Source organism: Oryctolagus cuniculus, chromosome 2 (assembly GCF_964237555.1).
Source record: "Oryctolagus cuniculus chromosome 2, mOryCun1.1, whole genome shotgun sequence".
Classification (NCBI taxonomy): Eukaryota; Metazoa; Chordata; class Mammalia; order Lagomorpha; family Leporidae; genus Oryctolagus; species Oryctolagus cuniculus.
Genome location: NC_091433.1, coordinates 164,206,970 through 164,221,858, shown reverse-complemented (window position 1 = coordinate 164,221,858; position 14,889 = coordinate 164,206,970). Strand labels below are relative to the sequence as shown.

The window sequence follows — 14,889 nt, the reverse complement described above, 5'->3', positions numbered from 1 at the left end:
CAACTTTACTCTTTTCCTCATCCTAGCACCTGACCTGATAAAATCAGCATTCATGACTTGACCTAGGAACTTTGGACTTTTCATGGAAAACAGTATTTTCTGCATTTCAAAACTACACTTTAGAGGTGGGCATTAGGCCTACCGGTTAAAACACTGGTTAAGGGGGCTGGAGTTGGGGTACAGCAAATTCAGCCACCACTTGTGATGCCAGCATCTCACTCGTATCCAAGTGTTGGTTCAAGTCCCAACTACTTTGCTTCCAATCCAGCTCCCTGCTAATGCACCTGGGAAAGCAGTAGAGGATGGCCCAAGTTCCTAGTCCCCTGCCACTCATGTGGGAAACCTGGGTGGAGTTCTTGGCTCCTGGCTTTGGCTTGGCCCAACCCTTGCTATTACCCACCATTTGGGGAATGAACTAGCAGATGGAGAATCAATCTCCCTCTCTCTCTCTCTCTCTCTCTCTATATATATATATATATCTGTTTCTTCCTTTCTGAGGCTCTATCTTTCAAATAAGCAAATCTTTTTCAAAATTTTATTTATTTGAAAGGCAGAGTTAGAGAGAGAGAGAGAGAGATGTCTTCCATCAGTTGGTTCACTCCCTAAATGGCCGCAACAGCTGGAGCTGTGCTGATCTGAAGCCAGGAGCCAGGAGCTTCTTCTGGATCTCCTACACAGGTACAGGGGCCCAAGGCCTTGGGCCATCTTGTGCTGCTTTCCCAGGCTATAGCAGAGAGCTGGATCAGAAGTGGAACAGCCAGGACTCAAACTGCCACTCATATGGGATGCCGGCACTGCAGGCGATGGTTTTACCCACTACGCCACAGCGTCAGCCCCTCAAATAAGCAAATCTTAAAATAAAAACATTGGATAAGCTGCCTGGTTCCATACTGAAGTACATGGGTTTGATTATTGGCTCTGGTTCCTAATTCCAACTTCCTGTAATGGGCACCCCAGGAGGCAGCAATGATGGCTGAGTCCTGGATCCCTGCCACCCACTTGGGAGGACAGCATTGATTTCCTGGCTCTCGGCTTTTGCCCAGCCCAGCTTCAGCCATTGCAAGGATTGGGAAGTGAACCAGCAGATGGGATCTCTGTGTCTTCCAGTCTCTCTCTGTCTCTCAGAAACACATTTTAAAATTTTTTTCAATTAATCAAAAAAATTTTTAGTCGCTTTCCGTTTTGGCCATCCTTTTATGGTTTAGTAATTCTTAAAAGCCATTCATCTCAACCAAGAAATTGGCAAGAGCTTGTTGTCTCCATGGCTGATTAGATGCGGCCGGGAATTGTTTTCTGAGGGGATTCTTGTGAACCCACGTGGCAGGAACCATGCGCTTGGGTTTGTAGTTGTCTCCAGTGCCTGCTATGCCTCTGGCAGAGAGTGGGGGCTCAGTGCACATTTGTTGAATGAATCAAGGTAAGACTCAAAAATAGCAGCAGTCAAAAAGCTTTTAGACAAAAATTCAGCTTTATATTTTTTGAGCTTTGTTGGGAATCAGAAAATAATACCCAAAAGGTATTGAACTCAGAAGCAAAGTTTCTGTGACTTCTCCTGCCCTTCTAGCTCCCATCCTCAGTCTCTTCCCCCTAAGCAAGCCTCAGAGATTAGAATTCCTCTTCCCCAAGGCAGGTCGTAGAAACTGGAACCCCTTTTCCTCAAGGCCAGCCATAGAACCTGAAAATATTACCCTAATATTTTTTACCATCTTTTTAAAGATTTGTTTAATTATTTGAGAGGCAGAGTCAGAAAGAGAAAGTCTTCCATATGCCAGTTCACCCCCAAAATGGCCAAAATAGCTGGGTCTGGGCCAAGCCAAAGTTAGGAGCCTGCACCTCCATCTGGTTCTCCCAGCACCTGGGCCATCCTCTGCTGCTTTCCCCAGGCACATTAGCGGGGAGCTGGATCAGAAGTGGAGCAGCTGGGACTGGAACCAGCACCCGTATGGGATGCCGGCACTGCAGGGGGCCGCTTAACCTGCTGCACCTCAACACCGGCCTCTCTCTGAGCTTTTTATGTAAGAGTTGGCCATCAGGAAATTCTCTGACATGCCATTCCCTTAAGGAAGGAAGGCTGCATAGAGAGGCCGAGAAGAAAGAAGAGAGACAAGCCTCGCGGGGTATTCCAGCTCCCGCTCTTATTGGTAGATCAGACCCTTTTTGTTCAATTTCATTTCTGCATGGCTCTCAGTGCTTTGCTGAACCTGAGCGTGAGAGTGGACAGTTCTCCTAGGTCTGTGGATCTTCTAAAAGAAGGTTCCCATGTCATGTGAAACTGTGATCAAAAACACTTGTTATGCTTACCTGGGTCATGACTCTATGATGGGCAGGAAAATTATCACCCTCTTTTCTATCCTGCAGATTCTGAAAAGCAGATAAAGCAGACCAAGAATAATAGGTTGTTTGGCTCTTGGGCCTCCTTTTGGGTAACTGGTATAGCTACAGCTTCAGAAAGAGAGGAGGATGAGGAGAGAGGTGGGAGCCCGCAGCCTGTGTCTAGGAATGATAGTAACGTCAACCCACCAGAGGCGTTGTGCTTTCCAAATGTAGTTGGCCCTTTACATCTGTGGACTCAACCAGCCTCAGGTCCAAAATATTCAGAAAAAAAAAATTGCCTCTGTGCTGAACATGTACAGACTTTTTTCTTGTCATTATTCCTTTTTTTTTTTTTTTTTTTTTTTTTTGACAGGCAGAGTGGACAGTGAGAGAGAGATACAGAGAGAAAGGTCTTCCTTTGCTGTTGGTTCACCCTCCAATGGCCGCTGCAGCCGGCGCACAGCGCTGATCCGAAGGCAGGAGCCAGGTGCTTCTCCTGGTCTCCCATGCAGGTGCAGGGCCCAAGCACTTGGGCCATCCTCCACTGCACTCCCGGGTCACAGCAGAGAGCTGGCCTGGAAGAGGAGCAACTCGGACAGCTGGCACCCCGACTGGGACTAGAACCTGGTGTGCCGGCGCTGCAGGCAGAGGATTAGCCTATTGAGCCGCAGCGCCGGCCATCATTATTCCTTAAACAATGCAGTATAATGGCTATTTACATAGTATTTACATTGCATTAGGTATTATGAGTAATCTAGAGATAATTTAAAGTACTCAAGAGGATGTGTGAAGTTTATATGCAGATGCTATGCCATTTTACATAAGAGGTACCAAAGAGAGGGTCCCTGGAATCAATCCCTCAGGGATCCCAAGGAATAACTGGTATTGTGATGCTTAAGAATATGGAGTGGTGGTCGTTGCCGCAGCTCACTCACTTGGCTAATCCTCCACCTGCGGCGCCGGTACCCCGGGTTCTAGTCCCAGTTGGGGCGCCAGGTTCTGTCCCGGTTGCTCCTCTTCCAGTCCAGCTCTCTGCTGTGGCCCGGGAGTGCAGTGGAGGGTGGCCCAACTGCTTGGGTCCTGCACCCACATAGGAGACCAGGAAGAAGCACCTGGCTCCTGGCTTCAGATTGGCGCAGCACGCCAGCCGTAGCAGCCATTTGGGGGGTGAACCAACAGAAGAAAGACCTTTCTCTCTGTCTCTCTCTCTCTCTCTCACTGTCTAACTCTGCCTGTCAAAAAAAAAAAAAAAAAAAAAAAAAAAAAAAAAAAAAAAAAAGAATATGGAGTGGGAGTTGGAGCAGAGGGCCTGGGTTCAAGTCCTGGTCACTCCCCATTTCAGCTTCCTGCTAATGTGGGAGTAGCCAATGATGGCTCACCAGTGTGGGCAACCTGGATTGAGTCCCAGGTTCCTGACATCAGCCTAACCTAGTCCCAGATGTTGCAAGAATTTGGAAATTGAACTAGCAAATGAAAAATCTCTTTTTGCCTTTCAAAAAAGGAAAAAAACAGAACATTTGACTCAGTAATCCGAGTGCCTGCTTGGGTTCAAATCTGGTTTCTTCCGCAAGCAGGTGTTTTGGGGGGAGGTTACTTAATATTTCTGATCTCATGTCCTTGTGTAAAAAGTGGAGCATAAGTAGTACTTACCTCAGAGAAATGTTCTGAGGGTGGAATGAGTTGCTTGTAGAGTGCTTAAGGGAGCAGGCATTTAGCCCAGTGGGTAAGATGCCTGCCTCCTATATTGCAGTGCCTGGGTTTGATTCCTGCTCCACCTCTTGACTCCAGCTTCCTGCTAATGTAGCCCCTGAGAGACAGCTGTGGTAGTGCAAGTCACTGGGTATGTGCCACCCACTTGGGAGACCTGGACTATGCTCCCCTGGCTCCAGCCCCAGCCATCGCAGGCACCCAGGGAATGATCTAGAGGATGGGAGCTCTTTCTAACTCTCTGACTCTTAAATAAAAATAAACAAATGTGGAGCACTCCCAAAGTGATTGGACATAGGAAGTTCTCAGTGAGTGTTAGCTTTTATGTTAGTCCCTGGGCAAGGTGCTGAGACACCTACGGATTAGCAAGGAAAGAACCAGCGTCATGAACCTGAACTGAGAATGATTTAATGTTTAACTTGTGCCCAGCCAGTTGAGTGATGGGAACCTGTGACCTGGAACTGGCCTCATGAGCTTGAGAGCCCCTCTAGCTGTGGAAACATGGCTCAGGTACTTGAACTGCCTTTTCTGCTGCTCTAAAGTAGACCTGTCAGATACAGTGTGCCCAGCAGGTCTGAATGCAACAGAGTGAAAGACAATAGGGAGTACTTTTGTAGATAACACAAAAACTCTCTCCAAACCTTAATCTCTTCTGTAAAGTGAACACAGAGAAACTTAAAGAGAAGGAAAATATTGTTTATGCTCATGCACCAATGTGTAACTACAGAGGTGCTACATTGCATTTTATAGCTCTCCCCCAAAACACCCAGCACCAACTTATGCTCCTCCATGGGCTGTGTAGCCGTGAAATGGAGTACAGTAGATATAAATACAGCGATGTGGAGGGATCCTAAGACACTTAATGAAAACTTACCAAACAGTGTTTACAGATATGTGTGTATATATGCTTATATATAGTTAATTCAAAGGAAAAAAAAGAGCATATGTCACACTACTAACAGTGGCTACTGTGGGGAAGGAGAGTTGAGGGTGAATGAGGGTTTCCATATTTCACTTTCTATTAAGTTTGCCAGATTTGGCAGATAAAAATCTGGATGCCCACTTAAATTTGAATTTCAGATAAACAACTCAGACTCCTCAAGTATACATATGTCCCATGTATGATGATATACCCTTATCCTAAGAAATTACTCATTCTGTATCTAAAATTCAAATTTAAGTGAGTATTCTATATTTCCTCTAGCAAGCCTACTGTATATCCTAATCTATTATTTAACTGTCTTTAAATAATATTTTCATGTATAATTTTCAAAAAGAAAAAAAGTTGCCTCTCAAGACTACACAAAAGTATAATTTTTTAGTAAAGAAGATTGGTTGGCCTAGGAAAAAGCAGATTACAAGGCAGTGTTATAGTTACAAGGCAAGGTTCTAGTTTAATAAAAAGGAAAAAAGAGGGGAGGGGCAGGCATTATGGCACAGCAGGTTAGGGTGCAGCCAGTTCAGCTGCTGTTTGGGATGTGCGCGCCCTGTGTTAAAACACCTGGGGTCAGAGGGTCCTGCCTCTGCCTTCTGATACAGCTTCCTGCTAATGTGCCTGAGAGGCAGCAGACAGTGTCTTCAGTACTTGAGTCCCTGCCACCATGGGGGAGACCCAAGGAGTTCCTGACTCCTCTGTTGGCCTAACCCAGCTGTGGTTCTTGGGGGGCATTTAGGGAGTGAATCATTAGGATGGAAGATTCCCTTTCTCTCTCACTCTCTCTCCCTCTCCTGCCTTTCAAATAAATAAAAATGGATAAACATTAAAAAAGAGACACAACATTTTTAAAAAAGAAAAAAACTCATGTATGCATACACTAAAACGTGGGAGGATGGATATGAGAATATTAATAGTTGTTCTCTCTAATGATGAGATTAAGGAGGATTTATATTTTTTGGGCTTTATAAAGTTCTTTAAAACTTTCTGGGGGCCAGAGCGGAGTAGCAGGTATAGCTACGACCTGCAATGCCAGCATCCCATAGAACTTTCTTTTAAAAAAAAAAAAGATTTATTTTATTTATTTGAAACGCAAAGTTACAGAGAGGCAGAGGCAGAGAGAGAGAGGTCTTCTATCTGCTGGTTCACTCCCCAGATGGCCCCCATGGCCGGAGCTGCACCAATCCAAAGCCAGGAGCCAGGAGCTGCTTCTGGGTCTCCCACGCAGGTGCCCAAGGACTTGAACCATCTTCTACTGCTTTCCCAGGCCATAGCAGAGAACTGGATTAGAAGTGGAGCAGCCAGGATTCAAACTGGCATCCACAGCACTGGCCCCTCCATAGAACTTTTTGTAATGAACATGAATTACCTTTGGGAAGGGAAAGGGTCCCGTTTATAAGACACCATCTTTCTGTGCCCGAGTTGTTAGTACTTGCAGCTTCCCTCGGAGGAAAAGGAGGGCAGGGAGGGTGGCAGTGTGAGCCCCACCTTTGGTTTGACGTTTTCAAAACTGCTGTCATCCCCTGTTCTGGCAGGGTACCTGCAAAAGCAGCCGTACTTCGGAGCAGTGGTCGGGAGGGTGGCCAACCGAATTGCCAACGGCACCTTCACGCTGGATGGGAAGGAGTATCACCTGGCCATCAACAACGGGCCCAACAGTCTGCATGGAGGACTCCGAGGCTTTGATAAGGTGAGTGCGGCCACACTTCCTTCTGGCACACTTCCCAGAGCAGCCTCAGGCACCCCTTGCTTGCCAGCTCCAGTCCCAAGACCTGGAGCACACGCATGGCAAGATGCCACAGGAGAGGGCCGCGTCTCGGTTCAGGGCAGCAACAGTTGCCATGGCCATGTTCCCAGACCATTCCTTCCCTGGCTTGTCTGACAGTCGCAGGCAGGGGAGCCCTGAGTTAAAGAGAACAGCCCTTAACCTAGTTTCAAAAGATAGGAATGACTTTCTCTCTCACAGGGTTGGGATCCAGGACTTGGGTTAGAGAAAGTTGGGTTAAAAATAATACCTACTACTGACTGTCCGAGGCGTTTGGATGTATCATCTCTAACTGTCACCAAATGAGACATCTGAAACTCTGGAAAAGCCAGCTCTGCCTGGTCCCAAACTCTCATACCCAAATCGCAACCACTGGTCTCCTCCAAGGCTTCCATGGTGCCCCCAGTCCAACACCTCTCCCTGTCCCTGTCACAAAGCCCTGTCCCCATGCAGTGTGGCACCGTGCCCAGGCAACCCTTCCACTAAAGTGCCCCAGGCCTCAAAATTACCTCAAGTTCCAGGCAGGATTTGTGGTACAGAGGTTGCCATTTGCTGGCAGATTGGAACACCAATTTAAGTCAAGCAGCTCCACTTCTGATCCAGCTGCCTGCTGATGTGCCTGGGAGACAGCAGACATTGGTGCGAGTACTCGGGCCCCTGTCACCCATATGGAAGGCTGAGGTAGAGTTCCTGGCTCCTGGCTTTGGCTGTTGGAGCCATTTACAGAGTGAATCAGATGATGAAAGCTTCTCTCTGTCATTCTCCCTTTCAACTAAACTAACTTATTAAAACAAAATAAAAATCCTAGCTGAGGCTCTCCCTAGTCCCTCCTTTCCACTTAAACATTTCCATCACCCAAGTGAGCTCCTAGAGAACAAGGTCAAGAAAGCGAATCTGTTGGCGAGTTCTCCCTTAGGTAGGACTGTCTGGCCTCTGGCTTCATGGAATCTGCAGGTTAACCGCACCGACTGTTACTGGTCCAATTGCAGGTTGTAAGGGAGAAAATGTCCCAGTTAACTTTCCTTTCCATACACTATCCAGGTTATTTGCTAGAGAAGTCAGAGCAAACAGGAATGTGTTTGGCAGTTAAAGGCCACAGTTTCTTGTTTTCTGCCTCTGCCTCCCCCACCACTGCCACTGTCCTGTTGGAGAAAGTTGGTTGCTGTGTTTCCCCTCTCCTGCCAGCTTCCTGTCTGTGGCTTAGAACCAGAATGCCCTGTGGGAATCTCTTTTCTCAGCGATGGAACTCCTCATGCCTGTAAGGTGAAGGTAGAGTCTTTAGGACGTGCTAGGACCTTAGGCCAACCTCAACCAGAGCGTGTTGGGCCCGGCTCCATGGGGAAGGGATCCTCCGCAGATCCCAGAGCAGAACCCTTTTGTCTCTGGTCCCTGCGCCATTGGTCTCGCTGTGCTGTGTTCTGTGGTGCTGCTCAGCATGTGGTCCCTTTATGAGCAGAACAAAACGGTCACACAGTGCAGAAATGTCTGAGTCCACTTTGTGATGCTCCACCCGAATGCATGGACTAGGTAACCTGTAAGAAACAGAGGCTCATTTGGTTCACGGTTCTGTGGGCTGATCGATCCAAGAGCATGATGCCGGCATTGGGTGAGGGCCTTCTTGCTGCATCACGAGGTGAGACAGTCCTCTTTGTAGGCAGTCACCCATGCCTTCAGGGGGCCCTAACCCTCAGGACCTCATCTAATCCTAGTTACTCTCCCAGGGGCCCATCTCCAAATCCATTAACACAGGAATTCGGAAATTGAGTTTCCACACAGGCAATTTTGTGCAGACACAATCAAACTGTAGCGATAGCCTTTGATCCTACTGGCCTCCTTCTGAGAACCAGAGAGCATAATAGACCCAAGATTTCTGAGGCCACAGTACAGTGAGGGAGGTGGATTTTATAAATAATTAACTGTCATAGAAGGGCCACAACAGGCGCCATGACTTAGAGGGTAACCGCATGCTTCAGGAACTTGGAGCGGACAAATGAACAGCAACCGAGTAGGTGAGAGTCAAACCGTCCTTGAAGAATTGGTGCTATTTCATTCAATCCATGGATATCGGTGGGGAGGGGAGGGAGAGAGAGACTGTGCAATGGCCCGGGAAAGCATAGGGAAAGACTCGGAACATCTTTATGGAACCATTGAAATTTTTTGAGCAGCAAGTTTTGAAACAGTAGTATTAGCAGCATCAGATGACCTTTGTTTTATCTTGTGTTGAGTCTTTTTTATTATTATTATTTTATTTATTTATTTGAGAGGTAGAGTTACAGACAGAGGAGAGACAGAGAGAGAAGTCTTCCATCTGCTGGTTTACTTCCCAGATGACCACAACAGCCAGAGCTGAGCCGATCCAAAGCCAGGAGCCAGGTCTCCCACTAGGGTGCAAGGGCCCAAGGACTTGGGCCATCCTCTACTGCTTTCCCAGGCCATAGCAGAGAGCTGGATCAGAAGAAAAGCAGCCAAGACACGAACGGGTGCCCACATGGGATGCTGGCGCTGCAGGCGGAGGCTTAACCTACTACGCCACAGTGCTAGCCCCATTGTTTTGGATCTTAATGATTATTGAATAATTGTGTATTCATATTGACACCTTTATAAATGATGAAAGTAGAATAATTTGATAGGGTTAGAAATGATACAGGAACGCCTAGAGATGCAAAAATTCTGGAACTGGGGAAACTATGGGATCAGGGTAAATCCTTTGGTGAATAAGAATTATACTTAACCAGTTATGTTGGTTCACACAAAAACCTTCCCATTGCATCCTTTCTTTTTTTTTTTTTTTTTTTTTTTTTTTTTTTTTGACAGGCAGAGTGGACAGTGAGAGAGAGAGACAGAGAGAAAGGTCTTCCTTTGCTGTTGGTTCACCCTCCAATGGCCGCCGCTGCCAGCGCGCTGCAGCCGGCGCATCACGCTGATCCAAGGGCAGGAGCCAGGTGCTTCTCCTGGTCTCCCATGGGGTGCAGGGCCCAAGCACTTGGGCCATCCTCCACTGCACTCCCAGGCCACAGCAGAGAGCTGGCCTGGAAGAGGGGCAACCGGGACAGAATCTGGTGCCCCGACCGGGACTAGAACCCGGTGTGCTGGCGCCGCAAGGCGGAGGATTAGCCTAGTGAGCCGCGGTGCCAGCCCCCCCACTGCATCCTTTCTAAAGGAGAAAAAGTGGTAGCAAGTGAAGAACATTTTATTTCAAATTTTTACTTCTGAAAATTTTCCATTTAGGGACGTTTTGTTCAATTACACATGTAATAGGGTTCATATTTTAAGTGCCTTGCAAGTTCAACATTCTGGGGGACAATTAGGGTGTATAATTAATTTTTCAGTAAGCTCTTTGAATTTGTTTCAGATACCAGCTCCTTTCATTGTAGGTAAAGACAGAGACTTCCATTCTCCTGGGCTAATAGGCCATTTCTGTGGCTCCTGGAAGTTATTATTTTTATTTGTTTATTATTTATAAATTGAGAGAGAGAGCTGTCCTCTGCTGGTTCATTCTTCAGATATCTGCACTGGCTAGAACTGGGCCAGGCCAAAGCTGGGAGCTAGGAATTCAATCCAGGTCTCCTATGTGGGCGGCAGGAATCCAACCACGTGAGTCACCACGTCTGCCTGCCTCAGTCCACAGGAAGCTAGAGTCAGGAGCCCCCGCTGGGACTCAAGCCAGACATGCCCACGTGGGACAAGAGCACCACAATGGCATCTTAACCCCTTGGCCAGATGTCCGTCCTGCAGGTTATTATCTTGCAAGTCTGTTAGGAATGATGAAGTATGACCTCAACTGTTCTGTTGAAAAATGGAGATCGGGGCCGGTGCCGCGGCTCACTAGGCTAATCCTCTGCCTGCGGTGCTGATACCCCAGGTTCTAGTCCTAGTCGGGGCGCCAGATTCTGTCCCGGTTGCCCCTCTTCCAGTCCAGCTCTCTGCTGTGGCCCAGGAAGGCAGTGGAGGATGGCCCAAGTACTTGGGCCCTGCACCCCATGGGAGACCAGGAGGAAGCACCTGGCTCCTGGCTTTGGATCAGCATAGCGGCCATTTGGGGGGTGAACCAACGGAAGGAAGACCTTTCTCTGTGTCTCTCACTGTCTAACTCTTCCTGTAAAAAAAAAGAAAGAAAGAAAGAAAGAAAGAAAGAAAGAAAGAAAGAAAGAAAGAAAGAAAGAAAGAAAGAAAGAAAGAAAGAAAGAAAGAAAGGAAAAAGAAAAATGGAGATCTGACCAAAACTTACAATAAAACTAAGAGATGGAATAGTGTAGACAACAACCCCTGAGTTTGAATCCCAGCTTTGCCACTAGGTACATGTATGATTTTATTTTATTTTTTTAATATTTATTTATTTATTTGAAAGTCAGAGTTACACAGAGAGAGGAGAGGCAGAGAGCGAGAGAGAGGTCTTCCATCCGATGGTTCACTCTCCAGATGGCCACAATGGCTGGAGCTGCACTGATCTGAAGCCAGGAGCCAGGAGCTTCCTCCAGGTCTCCCACATGGGTGCAGGGGCCCAAGGGCTTGGGCCATCCTCCACTGCTTTCCCAGGCCATAGAAGATTGGAAGTGGATTGGAAGTAGACTCGAACCAGCGCCCACATGGGATGCCAGCTCTGCAGGTGACAGCTTTACCCACTATGCTACAGCACCAGCTCCTTGAGATGATTTTTCTCTACCTTCTTCATCTTAGGGAAGAGATAGATGCCCAAAGTCACACAATGAGATAGGGACAAACCTGGCCTCCAAATCAGTTCTCCTGATTGGTGGGCTAAAACTCTCTCAATCAGAACAAGCACTTTATTTATTTTGAACTTTGTCCAGGGAAAATAGAGACTGTGGTGTGTTTGGTGGGTTTTGTTGTTGTTGTTGTTGTTTAAATTTCTTTATTTCCATTTTATTTGAAAGGCACAGAGACAAAAACACACAGTGAGAGATCTTCTGTCCGTTGATTCACTCCCCAAATGCTTGCGATAGCCAGGCCAAAGCTAAGAGCCTGGAATTCAATCCGAGTCTCCCACATAGAAGGCAGGGACCCAAGTACTCAAGCCATCAACTCCTGCCTCCCATGGTGCACAGTAGCAAGAAGCTGGACTGCAAGTGGTGTAACTGGGACTCAAACCAGGAACTCCTATGTGGGATGCAGGTGTCTCAAGCAGCCCCTTAGCCACTCTGCCAAACACACACACTGGAGTGGGCTTTATTTATTTATTTATTTTTTTAATAAATGTGTGGAGGCCGGCGCTGCGGCATAGCGGATAGGGCCGCTGCCTGTGGTGCTGGCATCCCGTATGGGCGCTGGTTTGAGTCCCGGCTGCTCCCCTTACAATCCAGCTCTCTGCTGTGGCCTAGGAAAGCAGTAGAAGATGGCGCGAATCCTTGGGCCCCCGCACCTGCGGGGAGACCTAGAGGAGGCTCCTGGCTCCTGGCTTTGGATTGGCGCAGCTCTGACCATTGCGGCCAATTGGGGAGTGAACTGGCAGATGGAGGAGCGCTCTCTCTCTCTCTCTCTCTCTCTCTCTCTCTGCTTCTCCTCTCTCTGGGTAACTCTTGACTTTCAAATGAATAGATAAATATTTTTAAAAAATTGTGTATGTTATACCCCCAGGAGATTTATTGAAGTTTAAAAAAAATTAGCAAATATTACTGTAGACATTTTATGCAAGATTTTAAAAATCAAAGGAAAATAAAGAAGGGAAAGAGGAAAATATTGTAGACACGTACCCATAAAGCTAGAGGGAAGTAATTAGGGAATGTAAATAGAAAAAGAGAAAAAGTTTCTTTCAAAAGTCTGTTTTTGGGGCTGGCGTTCTGGCATAGCAGGTAAAGTCGCTGCCTGTAGTGCCTGAATCCCACATGGGGGCCAGTTCAAGACCTAGCTGCTCCACTTCTGATCCAGCTCTCTGTTAGGGCCTGGGAAAGCAGCAGAAGATGGCCCAAGTCCTTGGGCTCCTGCACGCACGTGGGAGACCTGGAAGAAGCTCCTGGCTCCTGGCTTCAGATCAGCGCAGCTCCGGCCATTGCGGCCAGCTAACTGGGGAATTCATTCCCCTAACTGGGGAGTGAACCAGCGGATGGAGCACCTCTCTCTCTGCCTCTCCTTCTCTCTCTGTGTAACTCTGACTTCCAAATAAATAAATAAATCTTTTTTAAAAAAAGTCTCTTTTCTGTGTAAAACAAAATTTTAGGATAAACTAATATCCAGAATATTACACAAAAGCCTCAATGAGTATATAACCATTTCTCTTTCTAGAATCAGTTGTCTTTTTTTTTTTTAAGATTTATTTTATTCATTTGCAAGAATTACAGAGGCAGAGGCAGAGAGAGAGAAAGGTCTTTCATCCACTGGTTCACTCCCCAAATTGCCACAACAGCCATCTGGGGACCTGGGCCATCTTCTGCTTTCCCAGGCGCATTAGCAGGGAGCTGGATCAGAAGAGGAGCAGCTGGGATTTGAACCAGCACCCATATGGGATGCTAGCACCACAGGCTGGGGCTTTAACCTGCTTTGCCACAGCACTGGCCCCAAATCATTTGTCTTTCAGTGTTGAAATGTAGCATTTAGCTTGGGATTGCAGTGACTAAGCAGCTTTGAAAACATTTTTTTGTAGGTCCTCTGGACCCCCCAAGTTCTGCCAAATGGTGTCCAGTTCTCCCGCGTCAGTGCAGATGGTGAAGAAGGCTACCCTGGAGAGTTAAAAGTCTGGGTGACATACACCTTGGATGGCGGGGAGCTTGTGGTCAACTACAGAGCACAGGCCAGTCAGACCACACCGGTCAATCTCACCAACCATTCTTACTTCAACCTGGCAGGCCAGGTAAGTGAACTTACTTCTGCTCTCGGGCTGTCACCTGTGTGCTTGGTGGAATGACTTGGGGTGGTGTTGCAGGTGGTTGAAACCCAGTATGGAATTATCCCGGCATAAGATCACCAGCATGATGATGTAAAGGGCCCAGCAGAGCATCTGGGATTAAGTAGGTGCTCAATAAATGGAAGCTATAGAAAAAGACAGGATGAGTACATCGTACGGCCAAGGCAAGTATCTGTTTCCCATGGGCTTTAGACAAGTAACTAGCACTTTCAAGGACTCCCTGCTTGTCACATGTGCTTACGTTTGCTTCCCTTGTTCTGTTCCTCCTCCCACCCAAATGACTTCCAATGAAGGGGCCTTCTGCTCTCGGATCTTTGGAAATGCATTTGGCTGCCCCCTTGAGGTTGCGACACTGGCATGTGTGCTCCAACAGTGCAGCCCCCAGCTCCTCCCAGGGCTCCTGGCGCCCAGTCTTGTCCTGCACAGTGCAGTGGAAAGAACATGGAACCACAATTTGGAAGACCTGGGTTTTCTAGACTGATAGGTATACTGTCCATTTCATAATAATGGCTACCTACTATTTGTTAGTCACTGTGGGAAGCACTTTATGAAGTCATTGGTAAAGATATGACAATTAACTCAACGTGGTATAAACTCCAGGGGGAAGACATTAAAATGTCCACCTACAAGTGCTATAGACTCATTGGCAACTTCCCTCTAAACTTCCTCATTCCCTCCGAGTAGTAACAGTTTAGCGTGTTGACCGAGACCATCACATGAGATAAAAGAAAAAACTTGGCCAAATTCTGTAGACTGTATCTATTATTTCCTCTTAATCTGAGGACTCAGCATTGTCACTCTAATCACCTTGGCCTGATTTCCCACCACAGGGTGATGTTTATACTCAACCAGTAATATCTTGCAGTCTTGTGCACTTAGGAGTCTGTTGGTGATCTGCTGACTATTTTTTCTCTAGAATTTTCTCAAATAGTGGAGTTTATTGATTCTTATGTAATTTCCAAAATTCCCTCTTGAAAAGGAAGAAAGGTGGGGCTGGCGTTGTGGCACAGGAAGTTAATCCACTGCCTGTGGCCCTGGCATCCCGTATCGAAGCACTGATTCGAGTCCTGGTTGCACTGCGTATGATCCAGCTCCCTGCTATGTTTCTGGGAAAAGCAGTGGGAGGTGGCCCAAGTACTTAGGCCCCTGCTACCCACATGGGAGACCCAGATGGAGTTCCAGGTTCCTGGCTTCAGCCTGGTCCAGCCCTGGCTGTTGTAGGCATTTGGAGAGGGAACCAGCCAATGGAGGGTCTTCTGTTTGTCTCTGCCTTTTAGATAAAAATTAAAATAAATAACTAATTTTTTAAAAGTT

General features: G+C 47.1%; 1 protein-coding gene across 1 annotated transcript in view; it reads left to right on the top strand.

The window, feature by feature from the left end:
* GALM (galactose mutarotase) overlaps positions 1-14,889 on the top strand; it is a 58,069-nt gene that overhangs the window by 5,602 nt on the left and 37,578 nt on the right. The window contains exons 2-3 of the mRNA XM_002709910.5: positions 6,490-6,644; positions 13,315-13,521. Of these exons, the coding sequence (XP_002709956.1) occupies positions 6,490-6,644; positions 13,315-13,521 (362 nt within the window). The remainder of the gene's footprint in view (positions 1-6,489; positions 6,645-13,314; positions 13,522-14,889) is intronic.